This window comes from Crocuta crocuta, unplaced genomic scaffold (assembly GCF_008692635.1).
Source record: "Crocuta crocuta isolate KB4526 unplaced genomic scaffold, BGI_CrCroc_1.0 scaffold64, whole genome shotgun sequence".
In the NCBI taxonomy this organism is placed as follows: domain Eukaryota; kingdom Metazoa; phylum Chordata; class Mammalia; order Carnivora; family Hyaenidae; genus Crocuta; species Crocuta crocuta.
Genome location: NW_027530640.1, coordinates 7458433 through 7477751, shown reverse-complemented (window position 1 = coordinate 7477751; position 19319 = coordinate 7458433). Strand labels below are relative to the sequence as shown.

Here is a 19319-nt window from a genome sequence, read left to right as displayed (position 1 = left end):
CTTCAGGGGCCTCAGGAAAGAACAGTCATATCTACTGAACAGAAACTCCACGGCAGGGCCCTACAGATGACGACCTGGAGGCTCAGGGAGATACAGTCACTTGCCCAAGGTCACGGAGCTCCTCAGTGGCAAAGCTGGCTGCACCTCCCATAACGGACACTTTCCTGTGAAGCACCTGCATCCTGCTGCGAGTCAGAGGACCAGCTCCCCAGGGACACGGCCTGCATTTTCTACACCCCTAGCAGCCAGCTAGGCCTATCAGGCGTTCTCAAGCGCTTGCTGAGATTAATCACTATCAGTAGCTCCTGGGTCCTGGAGACCAATGTCTCTGCCCAATAGCTAACTTCGGGGACTCAGGCTTCCTGAAAACCTGGCCTGGGGGAAAACCCCCACCACTCGGTCTCCCCTTCCTTCTGCCTCTCTGTCCCAGGCCTGAGGAAGACACAGCCTCCAAACCCAGGGGGCTGGCCTCATTTCTCCTCCAGAAGTCCTTCACACCTTGGCCAGGCCAAAGGCTTGGCAGAAACCTGTTCATCCCCTGGACACTATGGGAGGAGGGGCCAGCTGGGGGACTGCCCTCACCCACACTCCCTGCTTTTGCTCAGGTCACTGAACCAGGCTGGAAAGCCTCCTCTTCCTTCTTCAACCTCAGGGTCTTTCCAGGGAGGATCAAGGCAGGACTTCCTGTCTTAGCAAATTAAGGAAAAAGGCCTGTGGCAGTAGTTATTAAACCCAGCTTCTGACAAAAGGGCTTTAAAAAAGTAGATACTTGGGACTGCACTCCAGACCACTCAAGTCAGAATTCCTGGAGGTGAGGTGGGACTGGGGGCCTGGTATTAGTATTTAAAAGAATAATCTTCAGGATTCCATCAGTTTCTCAGAGATAGGTCTCACAAAGTGTTAAGTACCAAAAATGGTTATGCCGTCTGGTCAGACAAGCGAGGCCAGAAACCCATGGTTTATATAGTAGTACCACCTTCCCAGGGCAGGCTAATCCCTTCCACTCCTTCAGGGCTGGCCTGCTTAACTTAAGCCTTAAGGGACAAATCTCAAATTTGTTGGGATCTCGCAGGCAGGGCAGAGGAAGGGGACAGCCTGTGTCCTTGGGGTCAACTGTACCTTTTCCCTCTACTACCAAAGGGGTTCCTGGAGCCAACTTCAGACTTGGTGCACTTTCACCAAAAATCCAGCCTCCCAAGAATCCCGGGGCCTGTCCCTTCAGCTCCAGTACTGAGGNCCCGCCCTTCACTCTGGCTGAGGGAGGCTACCCACTGGTTAAGGGCCAGAAGGGAAGCTGGGCCTCAAGGCCTCAGCCCTGTCCAGGGTCCTGACTCCTGGTCTGAGCACTTTTTTTTCTGCCCTACAGCACCTTATTCCAGTGCAGAGGGAGCTCGGAGATTTATACCCTCGGGTGCACTGGGAAGGGCAGCCCCTAGCAGGTTATTACAGGGGCAGCCGCCTACCTGGCATAAACCCAAGCCCAGCCCTTTCTGCGGCTTTTGGATTCACTATGTGTTGGTACTGCTGTTAAGCTAGGTACTCCTGGCCCTCAGATACCCCATGCCATCACTGTTCACATTCAGAGATGAAGAGACAAAGGGAAACAAGAGTTCCCCACCAGGGAGGGGACTGCACCACGCACATCAATTTGCAAGCATTGCGGCTGGGACCTTGGCCCCAGATTGTGAGCAGCCTGACAACTACCCCACAAGTGTCTTACTCTAAGGGACTGGAGAAATGGGACTCCCAGATCCCCTTTCACCAGGGTGAACAAAGCCCTTGGCCCCCAGGCCCAGCAGACTCTAAAGGCCCACCTCTCCAACCCACTGACAGAAACAGAGGGGAACGGCCCAGAGAGGAGAGTTAGTGCAAACATTATCTGCCGCCAAATCCTCGCTTTTCATCTCTGCCTTCTCATGAGCCAAATAATTTGGAAGCTTTCATTGATGGTTTCCTCTCGGCCTCACGATCATTTGGAATTTATGCCGGCTATGGTTCAGCCTCCTCACTTAGGGGACAAGGGAAACCTCACAGGCTGCACTCCAGCCTGCTGTGGGAGGAAAAGCTTGTTCCTGGCAACAGTTCAAGGCAGGGAGGACTTCCTCGGCCCTTCTGGAGTTCAGGGCTTGAAGGCGGGTGATGCCAGTCAGGTCTCAAAGCTGCCTGCAGAGGCCCCTGGGCTCGAACCCAGAGCCATGCACAACCAGTAGCCAGAGGGCCTGGCATCAACACCCTTTTGATGATTTGACTCTATTTTTAGATGGAGAAAGGTTCAAAGGCTCTGTGCTGGAAAACCCAAGAGGGAGGGGAATTTTCAGCCCCATGCAAATCATTCTTTCCCCTCAGCCTTTGCGGACACCTGTTTCCTCCCAGCCCCTGGCCTATCCAGGGTATAGATGGCAGCCCTGCCCCTGGGATTTCTACCCTGAGAAATGGCCCCCATCTCCTCCTGGTGCTTGGAGGAAGCAGGGCAGGCAGAGTCTGGGGAAGCAGCCAGCCCCAGGAGCTCCCCAGAACTGCGCCACTCTTCTCCGAACAGAGCAAGGACAGGTAGAATCTTTATCTCCAAAATGGAAAGAGAATTCCTGCCTCCAAGGTACGTGGAAGGCACTTAAATGTGGCTATTGTTTTACTAACTCAACCATAGCCACTAGGGAGGCCCTGTGGCTCTCTAGACAGGGGTGGGAGGACAGGTGGGAGTGAGGGTGGAGGAGCAGAGAGGCAGTCCCAGAGGCTCCCAGGGCCCTATGGCACACTCTGCCTCTTGTGTCCCAGTGCCCTTGAGCACATCCCATATACCGACCGGGCAGGGCTAGTCCACGAGGGCGCTCAAAACCACACCCCCTGTGCCCACCTCATCCTCAGCTTTTGTTCCAGTCCTCACTGCATTCCCAGAGGTATCTCCTTCCATCTCCAACCCTCTCCCACAGGGCCAAAGGAGGACAGTAATTTAGGAGATGGGGGATGGGAGGCATCGGTTCTCAACCACCCGCCCTGTCCCACCAAACACACACGAAAGTCCTAGACTAGGCCAGCTGAAGGAGGGCTTGGGGAGTTCTTTTTCAAATGCAAGGCTCTGCGAAAGATGCCTCCACTGCATCCTAGGGGCTGGCTAACTACTGTTGCTTAGGATTGACCCCCATAGCCATGAATGCCCCTGTGGTTAGTGGGGAAAGAGGACCCCAGGCTCAGAACAAAGACACCCTCCTCCACTCTATGTCGGAGTTCGGCCTCAAGACTCTAGGCCTTCCTACCCTTGGCACTACTGGCCTCAGGAGCTTCAAGTCCTGGCTATATAGGTTCTCAATTTCTTTACTGTAAGAGAAGGACAGAGAATCCTGAGTTAGTTTTAAGGATTAAAAGTCAAGTGTCCAGCCTATAGCTCCTGGCTACTCTGTAGGCTACAGAACAATGCCTCTCTCTCTCTTTTTTAAATGTTTTATTTATTTCTGAGACAGAGAGACAACATGAGCAGGGGAGGGTCAGAGAGAGAGGGAGACACAGAATCTGAAACAGGCTCCAGGCTCTGAGCTGGCAGTCAGCACAGAGCCCGACGCGGGTCTAAAACCCACGAAAGGTGAGATCATGACCTGAGCCGAAGTTGGACGCTTAACCGACTGAGCCACTCAGGCGCCCCCAGAACAATGCCTCTCATAAGGACCCGATTCAAAGCCCCTGCTTCTCGGGCACTCAATGCTCTTGCAATTGCATCGAGGCCAAGGGAGCCTCTGTGCCCAGTGCAATGCACTGAAGATCTGAGAGAGTGATGTTGACCCTCGGATGGAATTTGTCAGTGGCCACAAGAAGCAGGATCATGATAGCTCTGCACGTCCAGCGCTACCCACCCCCGACGTCCTTCTCCACAGCTGGAAAAGTCATAAACACCTCTACCTGCCACAAGAAACATCTCGGTCAGAGTAAGGAAGACGTAGAATGCAGATGCGTGTGAAACAGGAAGAATAAGGAGCAGATGACCTAACTGGTTGGATGATACTGAGGACCCCAGCCGTCACCCCTGCATCAGCACACCCCGTCACCCTTGGCTTAGCCTCAAGAACACCACAAATCCTACTGCTTCTTTCTCCACTGTCACTACTCAGCTCTCAGCCACCACTGCTTTTCTCCTGGACAATTACAAGAGTCTTCCCTTCTCACAGCGGTCAGTGGAGCCTTTTATTAAAACATCAGATTATGTCATTACCCTGCTTATGATCCCTGAAAGGCTTCTCTCCTCGCTCAGCTCACTTGGAACATCTTTACAACATCCTACAAAGCTACAAGGCTTGGCATCCGCACCCCCTTGTCCCATTCATTCCCCTCAGCCACGCTGGCCTTGCTCTGCAGTGACTGGACCCCGAGCCAGGAACGCTCTCCCCCATACATCTACAGTGTTCACTCCCTCAACTGTCCACAGGACACTTCCCCTGTGGCTTCCCCACCAATGCTTCATCTTTTTCTGGACATTTGCTACTACCCACCTCGGAGGGCTTCTTTTCGTTCTGCCGGGGCCAGCCCGACTTGGTGCTGCTGGGCAGTTTGGAGCATCTTGATGCAGATGTAGCGTGACCTGCAGATAGAGCACAGCCCATTAGGAGCCCCTGGAAGGCAGGGAACACCACCCACCCAGCCACATCCAAGGATAGGAAGCCCGTAAGGAAGACTCTGGCTTGAATGCTCAGCAGGTGGAAACCTCTGTGAGCACCTGTCCCTGCTCTGGACTTTGTCAATGCTGAATGCAGACATGTATACTTCCTCCACTCACCAAGCATAAGGGACTTAGGAAACAAAAGGCAGTGGCCAGGACTCCTCAGTTATTAGTTTACTGTACAACCCATGACAAGTCCCTTGTCCTCTTTGGTCCTCTGCTTCCTCCTTGGTGAAGGAGGGCCAGAATAAGCCTTTTGTGGCCACTCTTCCTTCCTGCCCCAGGTTGACATACTCTGGGATGGTGCCCAGTGGACATGCAGAGTCACAAAAGGGAGGTGGGAAGAATGCTACGCTAAAGTAGACCCATTTACTAGCTTGTTACCCTGGACAAATGACAACCTCTCTTGAGTCTCAGTTTGCTCTTCTCTAAAATGGGGGCAAAAGGTTATTGGGAGGATGAAATGAGACTATGCCTGTAAAGTGTCAGCACAGTCCCTGATACAGACCACCGCCTCCGTAAACATTAACGATTATCATTAGGGTCTAAGACCCTTAACTAGACTACAAGACTGCAGCCTCCACCCCAAGGGCCAAAGGAGCAACAGCCTTGGGAGGGGTATTAGTGATGGGGGCTGGTGGGAAGGGAGCACCCCACAGCCTGGCCGAACTGTGATGCAGCTGCCCAGACAGCCACTCTTGCAGGTGCTTGGCCTTCAAGGGTTCCTTCGTCTGCAATGAAATTAGAAGCAGAGGATGCGGTTCTTCTTGGCTTTACTGTGACAAGCCACAGGCAGTGTGGTTGTGGCCACAAAGGGCCGGATGCTGTGATCTCCTGCCACAGGGAGGAAGGGCTGGCCAGGTTAGACACCAGACCAAGCTGAGCAAACAGACCCCAAAGGACAGTGAACGAGACCTGGCGGTAGGGAAGGGGCTGGGAAGGGCTGGCTGGCCATGTTGGATGCATCTGTCTTCAGTCTGTTGGAAGGCTGTGGAACTCCAGGAGATCCAAGCAGCCTTGGAGATCTCCCAAATCCCAGGTGCCCACCACATATGTGAACAAACTGAGGTGCAGAGCTACAGGGCTCCAGGCCCAGCCTCCCTGGCAGTCAGCTCGGCCTCTTCCTCAGCCTGGGCTCCCACCAGGGTGCACTGCTGATGGGATCTGCCTGGCACCGCACCTCTCCTACATAGGGCAGAACAGAATCCCTTACTTGGCATCTCATGCAGGCCCAGGTTCCTGCAGCATCTGGGAAGAGCTGCATTCTGGTACTGGAGAAAAGTTCTCCTTATACAAACCTCCCTTATCAATACCAAATTTGAGAAGAGGCTCCCTAAGCTCCCTTCTTTCCTTGACCCCAAGACACCCAGCTTCCACACCCATACATAAGTCTACTCTGGGATTCTACTGGCAAGGTCCCTCATTAACTTCCTCGACAAGCATTTATTTAACACCTATTATGTGCCTGACCTAGCTGAGGATACAGCATTGAGCCAGACATGACCCCTCTCATCAGGGAGGTGATACTCCTATCAGCTAATTATAATCATAAGGAACAGATTTTCTGTCTGTTGTGTAGAGGCTTTCTACAGGGCCCTGATTTAACACATGGACAGAGGGAACAGGATGTGTTCTGAGCAGTCAGGTGCAGCATATGCAAAGACCCAGAGGGGATCTGAGCTTTTCCAACAGGATTAAAACCTAGGGGATAAAAGGGTATAGGGGTAAGAGAACGGCAAGGCTCTGGAGGCCACAGAGTGTGGGGACTTTCTTAGGAGCACAAGGACCGGGCCTGATTTATGCTTTCAGCCACATGGAGACCATAGGGCAGCCTCCCCCAAGCTAGGCCTGTAGGCCTGTTAATTATTCAAATGCTTTCCTTGTAGGAGCCCCAAGCAGGAAGGCCTTACTGTCAGTGGTGTCAGAGTTGTCGCTGCTGATGGAGTATTTTCGCCTCTTCTCTTCCATCTGCAATGAAAGGCAGGCCCCATTACATTTACAGGAGGCACAGGAAATCCTCAGTCTCTCAGAAAATTGCCTGATAACCTACCTCCCCATACTACCCCTGATGAAGTGGAAGAATAAGACCCTGCCCTAGCCTTCTCCCCAGCCAAATCTCACCCTCTCCCCACCCACCTATAGGGCTCCTGGGGGTGGGGCAGGGAGCTGCATCTCCCACCTCCTGGGCCCAGAGCCTCAGATGAGCAGGAGTATGGCCAAAGACGACAGAGGGAGGAGGGCAAGGGGGTCAGCAGCCCCAGAACAATGATTAGGGCCTACCTGGCCCCAGCTTCCACTCAAGGCAACTCAGGCCTTCCAGAGAATCTACTCCCATCCAGTTATAACTGGTGTTCTGCTGGGCGCCGAGGACGGGCACGAAGAGGAAACAAGATTCTTCCAGAGGGACCATTGCCATCTGAGTTTAGAGACAAGCCAGTTCACACTGCACTGAGGACCCATCCTGAGGGTGGTGGCCAGAGGGGTGTGGAAAAGGGGCAGGAGCTTTAGAAAGGCTCCAAGCTGGGTCCCTGAGACATACCAGGCCCAGGGGGGCTGATCCTAGGCTGGGCTGCCCTCCCTCCCCCAATGTCTTTCTCCAGATTAGAGCCCAAGCCAACTTTATCCCAACTATAGTATTTAACTCCAAGGTTAAGAAGAGAAGCTCTCCATACTGAGCTCATTCCTCTACCAAAGTTCTGTCCGCACATGTTCCTAACAACCCGGGAAGCTGTGAGCCATTGGCTTCCTTTTCTGGAGGGGTACAGGACCTTGTCATGCTGGTAAGTGGCTGACCTGGGATTCGAATCCACATGGTCTGATCCCTGAGCCCACACCGAGCTGCCTTTGTGCCCTGTGAGCCCCTGCCTGCTGGGAGTGCTTTCCCACCCACTAGTTCCTCGAATCCCGCCGAGCCCAGGGCGGCAGAGCTTGCTTCTGACTCCTCTCCGAGCAGAGCACACCAAGTGTCTGGGTCACACAGCTAGTCAGTGGCTAGAGTCCTAATGTGAGAGGAGATCTGGGATTTGGAACCCAAAGCATTTTCCACCACATCCCTCTTAGTCTGGAACCTGGGCTGCCTCACTGCCCACAGCAAAGGGCAAGGAGCCAGTGTTAGTAGAGAGAAAACCCCCGCTACCCAGCCTGGCTCCAGGCCAACCGGGTTCCCCACCTCTGCTTGGGGTTCCATGAGCCGCCTGCCACTACCAACCCCTCCAAGTCTGTTCCTGCCGAGCCCTGGGTTCCCCTTTTCTTACCGTGGCCCCTTTCTTCGAGACCAGGGAGCATTAGCTTTCTAGGGCGGGGCAAGACTGTCCAGACCTCTGAGCTGACTGACCAGGACCCTCCCGCCTCAGATCCGACCTTAGTCAGGAGCTTCTTCCCATTCCAGTGTCCCCCAACAGTAGGATCAGGGTGACAGGAACATTCACTGGGGCTGCTTGCTCCAAAGGTGCACGCAACATGCTCCCCAGAGGGTACAGAGGTGCAGGGGAAGTCTGAGGACATGGGTGGCATGACTGTCAGGGAGGTTAAATTGCTCAGCACTCATTGTGGCAGAAAAAGGGGGACACCCTGCTACACAGGAACCTCACGAAGCCCTCAGAACAGCCCTTCTATGCCAGTGGACATGATGGCTGCTTCCCTTTCGCAGATGAGGAAAAGGAAGCACAGAGGTTAAGTGATTTGCCCAAGATCGCAATGCTTGTGAGAAGTTTATCTGGTTCAGGAGCATGTGCCCTTGACCTTTAGACTTCCCTGCTTCTGTGCAGCAGAGCACAAGCAGTCCCGTGGCCCGGGTCAGGGACAGAATGGGGCAATAACGCTCTGCCACCCACAGCTGTCATCCTCACAGTCCTCCAGTTTCTGAGTGTGACAAGATGACTTTGATAGGGCCCTGACTCTAGCCTGCGTCTTGCCAGCCCAGCGCTCACAGGTGGGGGCAGGGCGAGGAGGAGAAGCGCTATAAACGCAGGCCAGATCTTCTCCTGCAGCCCTGCCCATGGACCCCATGTCTCTCCACTTCCAAGCCAGCATTTCCCAAAGCAGAAAAGCAGGAGCTCTGGACTGAGGGGTGCCAAGTTCAAATCCTAGCTTTACCCCTCAAGAGACCAGAGACCTCGAGAAAGACGTACCTCTCAGAGGATAAGGATTCTATCTGGATTTTTACAGAAGTCTCTTGAACTTCAAACGTTGGCAACGGATTCAGAATTTTCAAAAGCAGTTTGAGAGGGCCAAACTAAACACATCTGTGGGCCAGAATCGGCGTAGAGCCCTAAGCACAGTGGCTGGCTCTCCAAATAGGTCCTAGTCATACCATAAGAACCCTGGGCCAGGTGAGGGGTCCTCCTAACAGCGCCCCGAGGGGCTCCTGTACAGTACAGAAGGGACGCCCGTAACAGGACCCCTGGACTGCCAACACCTTTCTTGTGATGCTGTTCCCTATTGCCCAGGGACCAACAGGTGAGCTGCCAGCATGCAGACCAGCACCCCACCCTCAGCCTGCTCCCTGTCCAACCTGCCCTCCGTGAAAACACCCCAGAGTTCTCCTGGGTAGGGTGTTATTAAGGGAGCACACTTTGTGTGGCTTAATTGGAATAATAATTAGGCTTCAGAGGGAAGCTACTTTTTGTGTGAGTGAAGCTTCTTTCCTTTGAACCAAGTCTGTTCCAAAGGCCTCCCTGCCTCAGGTGAGCCTCCCCTGTTAGTGGCTAATGAAGCCTCAAATGAGGCTTGGACTCCCCTGTGGGACAGCCCTTTGTGCTTTGACCCCCCACCCCACCCCAACTCAGCTAGGAGACAGGGAGAACTCCTTCCTCACAGCTGAAATCCAGGTGGGGTGTGGAGAGGGGCTGACACTTTGGTCTTGGCCTCTGGTTTTCTCTCTCCACTGGCCCCTCCCATCTCTCCCAAAGCACGCCACTGTCATAAGGTGCTTGCTTTTGGGGATAAAGGTGACTCCTCCCAGAAAAGGGTCCCCTTTTCCTTCCCTTTGCACCTCCCACACCATCCCCAGCCCAGAGACAGAGAGAAGCAGCTCTCCTTCGGGAGCGTGGGTGTCCTGGAGTTCCCACAGACTCTGTGCAATCTCTGCCCCATGGCAGTCGCCTGGCAAGTCCAGTGGGCTCTCCGTCCAAAGCATGTTGTGAATCCATCCACTTTTCCCCACATCTCTGCTGCTACCACACTGGTCCAAACCAGTCTCCTCTCTTGCCTGGACTCCTCATTCACCTCCCATCTTCCACTGTTGCTCCCCTCCACCCCTCAATCTAGAATCCACACAGCAGCCAGAATGACCTTTAAAAAAACATAAATCAGATCATGCCATACCCCTATTTAAAATCTTTCAAAGGCTTCCTGCTGATCAAAGGACAAAACTCAAGCTCCTGACCACAATATCCTACATGATCTGGCCCCTCCCTCCCTCCACAAGTTCACATGGACCACTATCCCCTTCCTCACCACTTTCTAGCCACAGTGGTCTCTTCATTTCCTGAAAGAAGCCAAATATTCCATGCTTCGGGAGCGGTGCACAGGCTGCGCTCTCTGCTGTACGGTTCTAGTAGTCTAAGCATGTCTCACTTTTTATCTTTCACATTTCAACTTAAATGTCAAGGAGGTCTATGCCAGGTACCTTACCTAGAGAAAACCCATAACCTGGTTATTCAACGTCTTCAGAGCATCTACCATGATTAGTGTCTGTTGAGCCATTTGTTCAGTGTCTTCCTTGGAGAGGAGTGGAAGGAGCACATCTGTCTGGATCTCTGCTGCAGCTCCAATGCCCCCTCATGTTATGTCCGGCACACAACAGGGGTTTGATACACAGGGAATGCTGAGTGTGCTCTTGTCCCCTCCCTGTAGAAGTGAGGGGTGCACACAGCCCAGCTGGCTGGCCTGCAGCTTGCAGGAATATACACCCCAGGCCAAGATTTTGTCCTGTTTTCACAGCCTGCCTTCCCCGTCTTAACCTCACACATTTTCCAGGAGGCTTTATTTGGTTGGGCTCCTGGCTAATGATCAATGTCAACTCTGTAATAGGGCAGCAATTTGGTGGCAGATGTTTTCTTGGCAGCACTAGCCATTGGTCTTAGTGGGGGCCTTGGGTCTGGACTTGAAACACCAATGCCCAATGCCAGCCCCCTTTAAAGACCTCTCCACAAATAAACTCAAATAAACACCCTGGGCCTCCATTAACGCCCTTCCAGCTGACCCTGGAAACAGTGGGCCTTTCAGGCGTGCTAGTGCAGCCGCTCCCTGGGCAGTTAAAACACCCCAACCTGGCCTCCGGCCTCTCCTCTCTGGGGGCCACCAGGCCTGCCCTGCCCGCCACCACACACAGCAGGACTTCGTCTTCCTCCTTAAAAAGGGGGGGAAAACGGCTTTCAAGCAGGCAATTTACCATTCCAGACACAATCTTTCAAAGAGAAACAAAAACTCTCCCTGTCTGAGGCAGACCGCTTAGGCGTGTGTGTAATAAGATGCTAATACAATTTAATGATATTTCGGCTGGAAAACCTGTCCTCAGAGCCTCCTTGTGTCGGGAAGGCCAGACATTCAGAAAACAAGAGCTGCGCGCTCTTAAACTGGCTTTAAACGCGGGTCAGAGCCCCAGTCTTTCCTATCTCTCATTAACTTTAATGCCTTCTGAGGGACAGTAATTGCCATTACAAAAATGATTCTGTACACAGATCCTCAAACTTGCTTCTCCAAGCAGAGGGGAGCCTGAACTCTCCTCCAACACTTATCACTACCCACCTGCATTTCCAAGTGTCCCTGAGGGCACCCAGCTCCCCTGGAACACGCTGCCCACACCCACCCTCCAGACCCAGTTCTGGGGACCTACCGAGGGGATCCTGGAAGAATGAAAGGGGCCTTGTCTACTTTGTCCTTCGGCACCTTCTCACCCTACCCTCCACCTCAGAGGGCAATGCTCAGTCCGCTTGCTCCCACAGATGGCTGCCCATTTGCAACTGCAGGGTCCTTCCGGTCCCTTCTTCAGAGAGGGGAGCTGGCTCTCTGGCCTAGCCTAAAGGGGAGAGAGCAAAGGTCAAAGCTGCATTTGGGCCCTCTCCAGATCATTAACAGTAATAGTAAAAACGGCTAATGCTGATCAGGTGCTTACCACATGGCTGGCTTTGGGTTTAATCTTCTTTATGCAATATATTGCTTAATCCATACACCAACCACGGGGTATGGACTATCATTAACCCTACTTACAGATGAAGAAAGTGAGGCACAGAGCACTGTTACAGCTGGTGACTGCATAGCCAGCATTCAAACCCAGGCTTTCTGACTCCAGGTGGTATACTCTGCCCCCCTGGGCTACCTTGCACAGCCCTCCAACCCCACAGTGTGGCTGACATACTCCAGTCCAGATTCCTTTTTTTTTTAGTCTTTATTTTATTTTGAGAGACAGAGACAGAGAGCAAGCGGGGGAGGGGCAGAGAGAGAGAGGGAGACACAGAATCTGAAACAGGCTCCCGGCTCTGAGCTACCAGCACAGAGCCCAACGCAGGGCTCAAACCCACGGACCGTGAGATCATGACCTGAGCCGAAGTGGGACGCTTAACCGACTGAGGCACCCAGGTGCCCCCAGACTCCAGATTCCTATAGGCTATTTGAGAACCTTCCTGGGTTCCTCAACTTTGAGTCACACAGTTAGGATCCTATGTGGATGGAGCACAAAGCAGGCCAGGGGTACCTCCTTGCAACTAGCTCTTCCCTTGGAGCACCTAAACACAGAACTAACTGTAAGGCTTGCAAAGAGCTTGCTGGGTGAGTTGTCAAGAATTGGGGACTGGAAGTCACTGACCTGGGTCTTGGGTGTAAGACAATTACCTTCCTGTTACCTGGAACCCTGGTTAACTAGAGCACCCCCCCCCGCCCCCCCCCGGTCAAGGATGTGACAGTCAGTGTCAGAGGCCTAACCACAAGACTCCAGGCTACACCTGCGAGCTGGGACCAGCAGTCCCACCTCACCTGTTAACGAAAGGCAAGTGGAAGCTCTCTTGGATTAATGTTACTGGCCGATCAGCCGTGCAATTTAGAGAAGGGGAAAAGCACGTTGGATGGGAAAAGTTTTGGAAACATTTGCTGCATCCCGAGTCCAAACAACTTTGTCCTTAAACACTTCATCTCCAAAAGTGCTGGAGAGACCTTTGGCCAAACAGTTTCAAAACCAACATTCACTGCAAGTCCCTGCTGCCTGGGGCGAGGACTTCCCTCTGCGAGGCATTTGCTGTCGAACCAAATGCTTTTCCACTCCAAACAACAGCCAACAGCACTTGGGACAACTGAGAGGGCTCCAGATCAAACAAACATCCCCTTTTTTCCCCTACCATGCAAACTCTCAATAAATTATTCGCCCACTTCGGATCAAAGCCTGTTTTGCAGCCTGTGACCTAAAAAGCAAATAGCATCTCTTAAACATGAAAGCCCTCCTCCCTGCCTGGGTCGGCTTTATTACTCATTCCTTCCCCTTACAGTTATTCTGTTGTTATTTTCCTCCTCTGCTTGTTTGATCGCTTTGCAAGTCCCAACCCGCCTGAGGAAGAAGAGATGGGAGGGATGGTGCGTTCACTTGGGCCCTAAGGTGAGAGAGGAAGTCAGGGTAGGGGTAAAGCCAGCACCCTGGGAACCCAGGAAACAGGGCCAGGCCCGGTTGGCAGCTCCCCGCATGGCCCTTTTGCCAAATGTCCTACTGGGAATTTTACCAGTGAAGGGAGGGAGTTAATGCCACCGTGAGAGGAGGGACCAGGCAGCGGTACCACCCGGGACCCTGATTCTGTTTGCAAACATAAACGTTAAGGGGACATCCTGACAGCTAGTCTGGGCTCAAAACTCAGGGCTCCTCCCCCTTCCAACAAAGGCAAGGCGGCAAGCCAGCCGTGCCCTCTCAGCCTCTCCCCAACCCCTTTTAGCGCCACTGTGAGTGCAGACAAGATGCCTCCTGATGACCCTCTGCAAACTCAGCCTCTGGGTAAAACTTTATGTCCCGCAGTAGATGAGCGAGGGTGCTGAGCGCGGGAGCAAGGTTTGGACATCTGCAGAGACTAAAGTCGCCGGGTGCAGCGTGCCCTTGGCTCAGGGCAAAAGGAAACACTGTCCTTCCCGCCCCCACCAGCCCTGGGCAGAAGACCTGCAGCCAAGGTGGCTTAAAAAAAAAAAGCGNTGATTCCGACCGCGGGAGCCGGGAGGAGGAGCCGGAGGTGGCTGCGGGGGGCTCTGGCCCAGGCGAAGGAAGGGCAAGGGGCGGTTCGGGCCGGGGACTGCGGACTTAACGCCCAGCGCGGGGGTTGGGTGGGGGACGAGGTCTTTAGGTGAGGCGGGTAAGAGGAGCCGAGCCTCTTAGGAAGTGGGCAGCTAGCTGTGTGTGGTGGGAGACTGGGTGTGTGTGTGTGTTTGGGCGGGGGGTCCTGGGCCTCTGGAAGCCACCGCGAAGCCTTCCTGCCGGTTTCGCAGACATCCCCACCTTCTGATGTAACCGCTACGAATCGCGAGGCTGACCTCCTCTCATCCCTTGGCCTGGAGATGAGAGTGTCTCAAGCCCAGTGATAGGCGGGAAGGGACCGGAGGGAGCCACAAGTCTGCACCCAGGCGGGGAGGAAGCGGGCGGGAGCCGCTCCGCAGGCGCAGGCGAGTGGGTGGGAAGGAGGGAGGGAGGAAGGAGGTGAGGCCGGGAAGATGCCACTGCCGGGGGCGGGGCGGGGGCTGGGATCCGGGAGAGGGACTGCAGCGGTGCTTGGTGGGGGCTGGGGCTGCAATGACACTTATTTGAGGATCAGGTGTGTATGTCCCAGGCTGAGACTGCCACTTGCTTACATCTTCCCGGAACCACCCAGGGCGCAGAGAGCGAGGCAGAGGGCAGGGGACTGCAGTACGGTCCCCGAAGCGGGACGCGAACCGGCAGAGTTGAGAGAAGGTAAACAAGGGCCACGCCCCCTGCCGTCGCCCCGCGGGCGCGCACCCGCCGCTCCGGCCGCAGCCGGTACATTTCCACTCTCCCAGCGCTTCTCCCCCGCCGGACTCCCGCGCAGCCCCGGAGTGGGGGGGCTGCCCCCGACCCCAGCCCGCGCCCCGTACACCGGGACTGCACACCCTGCATACTCACCTGGAAAGGGTGTCCCCCGCCCCTCCAAAACACTGTGTTTAATTTGTGCAGAGCCTCTGCGCCCGGGAGCTGAGCATGCTGCCCCCGCGTGCAGCGCCCGCGTGCACCCAGCCCGGAGAGGGGGCGACAGGGCGGAGGCGGTGGCCCCCGGAAGGTGTCTGGGACCGGACCGGCTGCACGTGAGCCCAGCGCGGAGTCATGTGCACCGGCTCAGCCCGGTTCGGCGGCCGGACGTGCTGCGTATCANCCCCCCCCCGCGGGGGCCTCCCGCCGCAGCCCCTCCGCGCGGCTGGAGCCCGCGGGGCAAGTTGCAGCCCTGGCGCGCCCCCGCCCGCCCGCGCCCCCTCACCGGCCCGGGGGCGCTTTGCCGCAGTCATTAATAAAGAAGGTCGCCAAGCTCACCCTTCCAAAAGTTGTTGTTGCATGCGCCCCTCTCAGCCTCCCCGCAATGTACTCTTTAAAACACGACTGACCAACATGCGCAATCTCTCTCCCCGGTGCTGTGCATCTCCCCCCCCACCCCACCCCCCCGCGCCCTGGCTTCCTAGAACAGGCAGCCAGCAGGAGAGAGAGGGAGCGAGCGAGCAAGAGAGAGAGCGCGAGCGCGAGCGAGGGAGCGAGGAGCGCTGGCAGATCTGTTGCAAAAACACAAAATAACGCCGTGGAGATGCGCAGGGCCCATCGCTGGGGGCAGGATCTTACCTTCCTCCGCGGTGCCCTTTTCAGGGGCGCTGCCCTGGACTACGCGCCGCGGCAGGGGCCGGCGCGGGAAGGATGCTCCCGAAACCCGGAGCTCCTGGGGCCGGCGCGGGCGGGCGGGGGGCGCGCATCCATCCGGGGTCGCGGCGAGGGAGGCGGCCGGGCCCTTGGCGTCCCCGGCCCCGCACCCCTGCTGGGGACGGTCAGCCCGCTGGACGTAAGCCCTTGCCGCTAGGAATGGGCACAAAGTAACTCCATGGACGCTACTCAACCCCCCCCACAAAAAAAAATAGCCTCCAACTGCGATGGCCGCGGTCGGCACCATTCACCAATCCCNCCCCCCCGTCGCCCGCCCCACCCCCCGCCTAGTTGTTTGGCTCCGGCAGCGGGTCCAGGTAGCGTTGCAGGCCTTGGGGGGAGGGTGCCCGGCCGGGCTGCCACTCTGCCTGCACCTCGGGCCCAGACTCCCCATGGGCTCTGGGGCGCCCCCAGCCCGCCCTGTCCCCAGGGCCGAGCCCGAGCGGCGGCTGCGCCCGTGCAAGTCCCATCAGGTCTGCTCACACTTCACACACTCACACACACACCCCGCCCCTCCACTCTCTCACTCACACTTTCTGCTCACACCCCGCCCCCTTTGCGCCCCAGACCCGGGCGGCGCCCCCCACAACCTTAAAAAAAAAAAAAGCAAGCTTATACTTAAAAAAATCTTTTGGCGCCATATTAATGACGTACTTAAAATTTGCCATTTCTCCCTGCGTCAAAAAGACGTTTCTTTGCAAATAACAGCCTGAAGGCGACACTCGCGGAGGGAACGAGGTTTGCACTGAGCACCCCGCCTCCCGGGGCTCCAGCGCTGGAAGACCCTCGCCCTAGGCCCTGCTCCCGAATCGCTGGCTTAAAAATGCGAACCGAAAAAATCGCGTGGCGCTCTGCAGCGCCAGAAGTGAGCAGAAAGTGCTGGCAGGAGCGGAGGGGAGGGGCACGCGCGCGAGTCTGGGGGAGGGGGCGCGGCCCTCCTCCCCCACCCACAGCAGATGGAAACTAACATCCCGGGCGGGGGAAACTTGAAATTGTGGGCGACCTTAAGGAAGGAGGGGAGGTCCGTAGAGAGGGTTCCTCTCGGGTTCGTCGCCCCCCTCCCCCCTCGGGTGCCTCCAGGCTCCCAGCTATGCCCCGCATTTCCGGGGGGTGGGGAACGCAGTGATGGGTGGGTGGGTAGCTGCAAGTCGTGGCCCCAGTAGGTGTTTGCCCTGGGGTGTTCCCTTCCCCCCTAGCTCGTCCTTCCCTTCCCCCTAAAGGGTTAAAAACCGAGGGGGCAACTTCCAAGGGCTGGCACTTGGCGAGGAAGCGGGGCGCCCCTCTCCCCACCCTTCGCCTTCTCGCCCCTCCTCCTCCGGCTCCACTTCCCGACTTGACCTTGTGGTGCACAAACAGTGCGCTCGGATCCTCGCAGTTTCTGGAAGAAGCGCTTGCGCTCGCCAGGCAGGCGGGCTGTCGGGCGGCTCGCAGGCGGTGGCGGGGCCTTGGGTCCGTTCCCAGAGCCGCGGGCCACACCCACTCAACCCGCTGCGCCCGCGGTGCTCACCTTCTCTCGAGGAAGGAGCTGCGCTAGCCTCCTGGATGGGGAGGTGTCGGGGGCAAGCTGCAGACTTCTCTGAATGCTCCCAACTGGAACGGGGGTGGTCTGGTCTCAGGCAGGGTTTGGTGGGGGGAACCTGGGAGCCTGGATCAACATCCCCAAAGCATCGTTGCCAACTTCTCTTTCTTCCCCCTCCCTTTTGGCTGCCCCTCAAAGATGATCCAATAATTTTTTCAACTCACCTTTGGCTTTGAAGGCACGTGGGTGAGTTGTGATCTGGGACAGGAACCGCCTTCCCTCTCCAAGACTGAAGGTTGTTTATCCTTTTTTTTTTTTCTGTCTTTCCCTTCCACCCCCTTCTATGGAAAGATAAATATTCGATTTACATAAGATGACATTTATCTGACAATTAAAAAGATTTCCCGATGGAATGTTGTGAACACATTTGCTTATAGGAGAAATAAATCTAATAATAAACAAACTTCTACTAACAGCACAAATCCTCGGACAGGGTAAATTGTCTACACAACAAAGAGGGAGATGGTGAATGTGGAAGTAAGCCCTTTCTGCAAGAAGAAAGAAATACGAGCTAAAAGGGAGCCCCAGCAAGGGTCTCCTCCTTGGCCTTCATTCACAAAGTCTGGGAAGGCTTGTGTGGCAAGACTGAGGAACTGGGGTACCACCTCCTGGTTGGACCTGACTCTAGCTCTCAATTGGTAGGATTTTCCCAAGCCTAAACTCAGTGCCAGAAAACAGATGTCATGGGCTGTTCGCATGTTAACAAAATGGTCAAATACCTGGATTCAAATCCTGGCTTTGCAGTTGAGAAGCTACTTGATGTGGGAAAATGCATTCATCTCTCTGGGTCTCTTTCTTCTAATATAGAACAGGATGGTTGGCAGGTTCTTGAAGCCATGGGTCTACATACACATATATGTATATATGTATGCATACATTCTACATGTGTAAAGCAGCGGCCTGGCTCAGAGTGCACAGTGTACATTAGCACTTTCCCTGGTGCTTGAATGTGGTCCCCGAAAGCTCTTAACACTGAAATACTGGAGGACAATGGTTTATGTCTTGCCCTCTGTGAGGACATGTACAAGATTTCCTAGTTAGGGCAAAAAAGAAATAGATGTGAAAAAACTTGTGATAGATGGTGGGCTTCATGGTCAAGGTCCAGATGGCAGTCTCAACCACACATCTCAAGTGGGAATGGAAGCACCAATTTACAGTGGCGCAATCCAAAGAAAGTACTCTGATTGGGTCTAGTTCTAGAGAGTTTACATGCACGAAAGGACTGGACAGGCTCCTCCTCTTAGCCATCAAGATCCTGTGAGCCTTGGCAAGCAGTTATAAAATGACCTAGAGAGATGGAAGAGGGAGAAGATGACCATCTTCTGTGCTGTGCACTCTGCAAGTCATCCCCTTTCATCCTCACAAAAATCCCATTTTACCTATTTGGAAAGGTTTCGTGACTTATTAACAGTCACACAAACTAGAAAGTGGTGGCAGAGTGGGCATCTGGTTTGGATGCCCCCAAGATTATGTGTTTTCCATTTTACCATGCTGCCAGAATTAAAAGGTTTGAGCATTATCGGTTTGATTGGGGATGGGGGCCTGACTGCTATAATAGCAAGAAAGAATATTATATGTAGCACTTTGCGTCTGAGGTGGTTCCCTGAATTTGGGTGAGACCCAGGTCCCCTAAGGAGTCCTTGGAAGGCACTTCTTATTTAGGACTGGAAGCTTCATCAGAATCCTTGCATTCCTGCAGCTTCTGCTACTGTTTAAGGTTAACCTTGAAAATGTTAACAGAATAATAGCAACGGAGATCACTGTAACTCTTTAATCTTTAGTAAAAGTCTCACAAATCATGAACTTACTGCAGAAAAAAAAAAGAGAAAAAACATAACAATTCTAGGAGATGTAATCATTCGTTTTTTTTCCCCAACAAATATTTACTGAGTGCCACTTGTATACCAGACACCATTCTAAGGGCTGAGCACACAGCACAGAAATGGCAGACAAAAATGCCTACTCCCATGGAATGCACTTTCTAGTGGAAGGAGATACACAATTTTTTAAAATAAAATATTATATTTGAAGGTAAGTGCTATTCAGAAAAATTAAGTAGGAAAGGGGGACTGGGAACGTGGGCATGCAATTTAAATAGAGTCCTCAGGGAAGAGCTGACTGAGAAGGTGGCTTTTGAATAAAAGGAGGTAAAGGAATGAGCTGTGAGGGCTTATGGGAGAAGAATGTTCTAAGGCAGGGGTTCTCAACATGGT

At 54.4% G+C, this 19319-nt stretch overlaps 1 protein-coding gene and 1 long non-coding RNA gene across 8 annotated transcripts in view; one reads left to right on the top strand and one right to left on the bottom strand.

Annotated features, from left to right (window-relative positions):
* Nucleotides 1-16915, bottom strand: part of JADE2 (jade family PHD finger 2) — a 49057-nt gene extending 32142 nt beyond the window's left edge. For 2 of the 6 annotated variants that reach the window (XM_077768654.1, XM_077768659.1), the window contains exons 1-4: nt 15453-15781; nt 11484-11666; nt 6556-6613; nt 4479-4567 (exon numbers count right to left, since the gene is read on the bottom strand). In XM_077768654.1, coding sequence (XP_077624780.1) covers nt 4479-4567; nt 6556-6613 — 147 coding nt within the window. In that variant the 5' untranslated portion in view covers nt 11484-11666; nt 15453-15781. Of the gene's footprint in view, nt 1-4478; nt 4568-6555; nt 6614-11483; nt 11667-11762; nt 12452-15452; nt 15782-16181 lie in introns of those variants that run through there. The other 4 variants (XM_077768655.1, XM_077768656.1, XM_077768657.1 and 1 more) reach the window with 4 other exon arrangements.
* On the top strand, nt 13812-14993 carry LOC144235374 (uncharacterized). Of its 2 annotated transcripts, XR_013336191.1 has the most exons (4): nt 13812-13848; nt 14102-14275; nt 14440-14561; nt 14802-14993. It is a non-coding gene; the product is annotated as an uncharacterized LOC144235374 (long non-coding RNA). The 2 variants fall into 2 exon arrangements; XR_013336190.1 differs by lacking the exon at nt 13812-13848 and having other exon boundaries at nt 14009-14275.
* Nucleotides 16916-19319: the final 2404 nt, after the last annotated feature.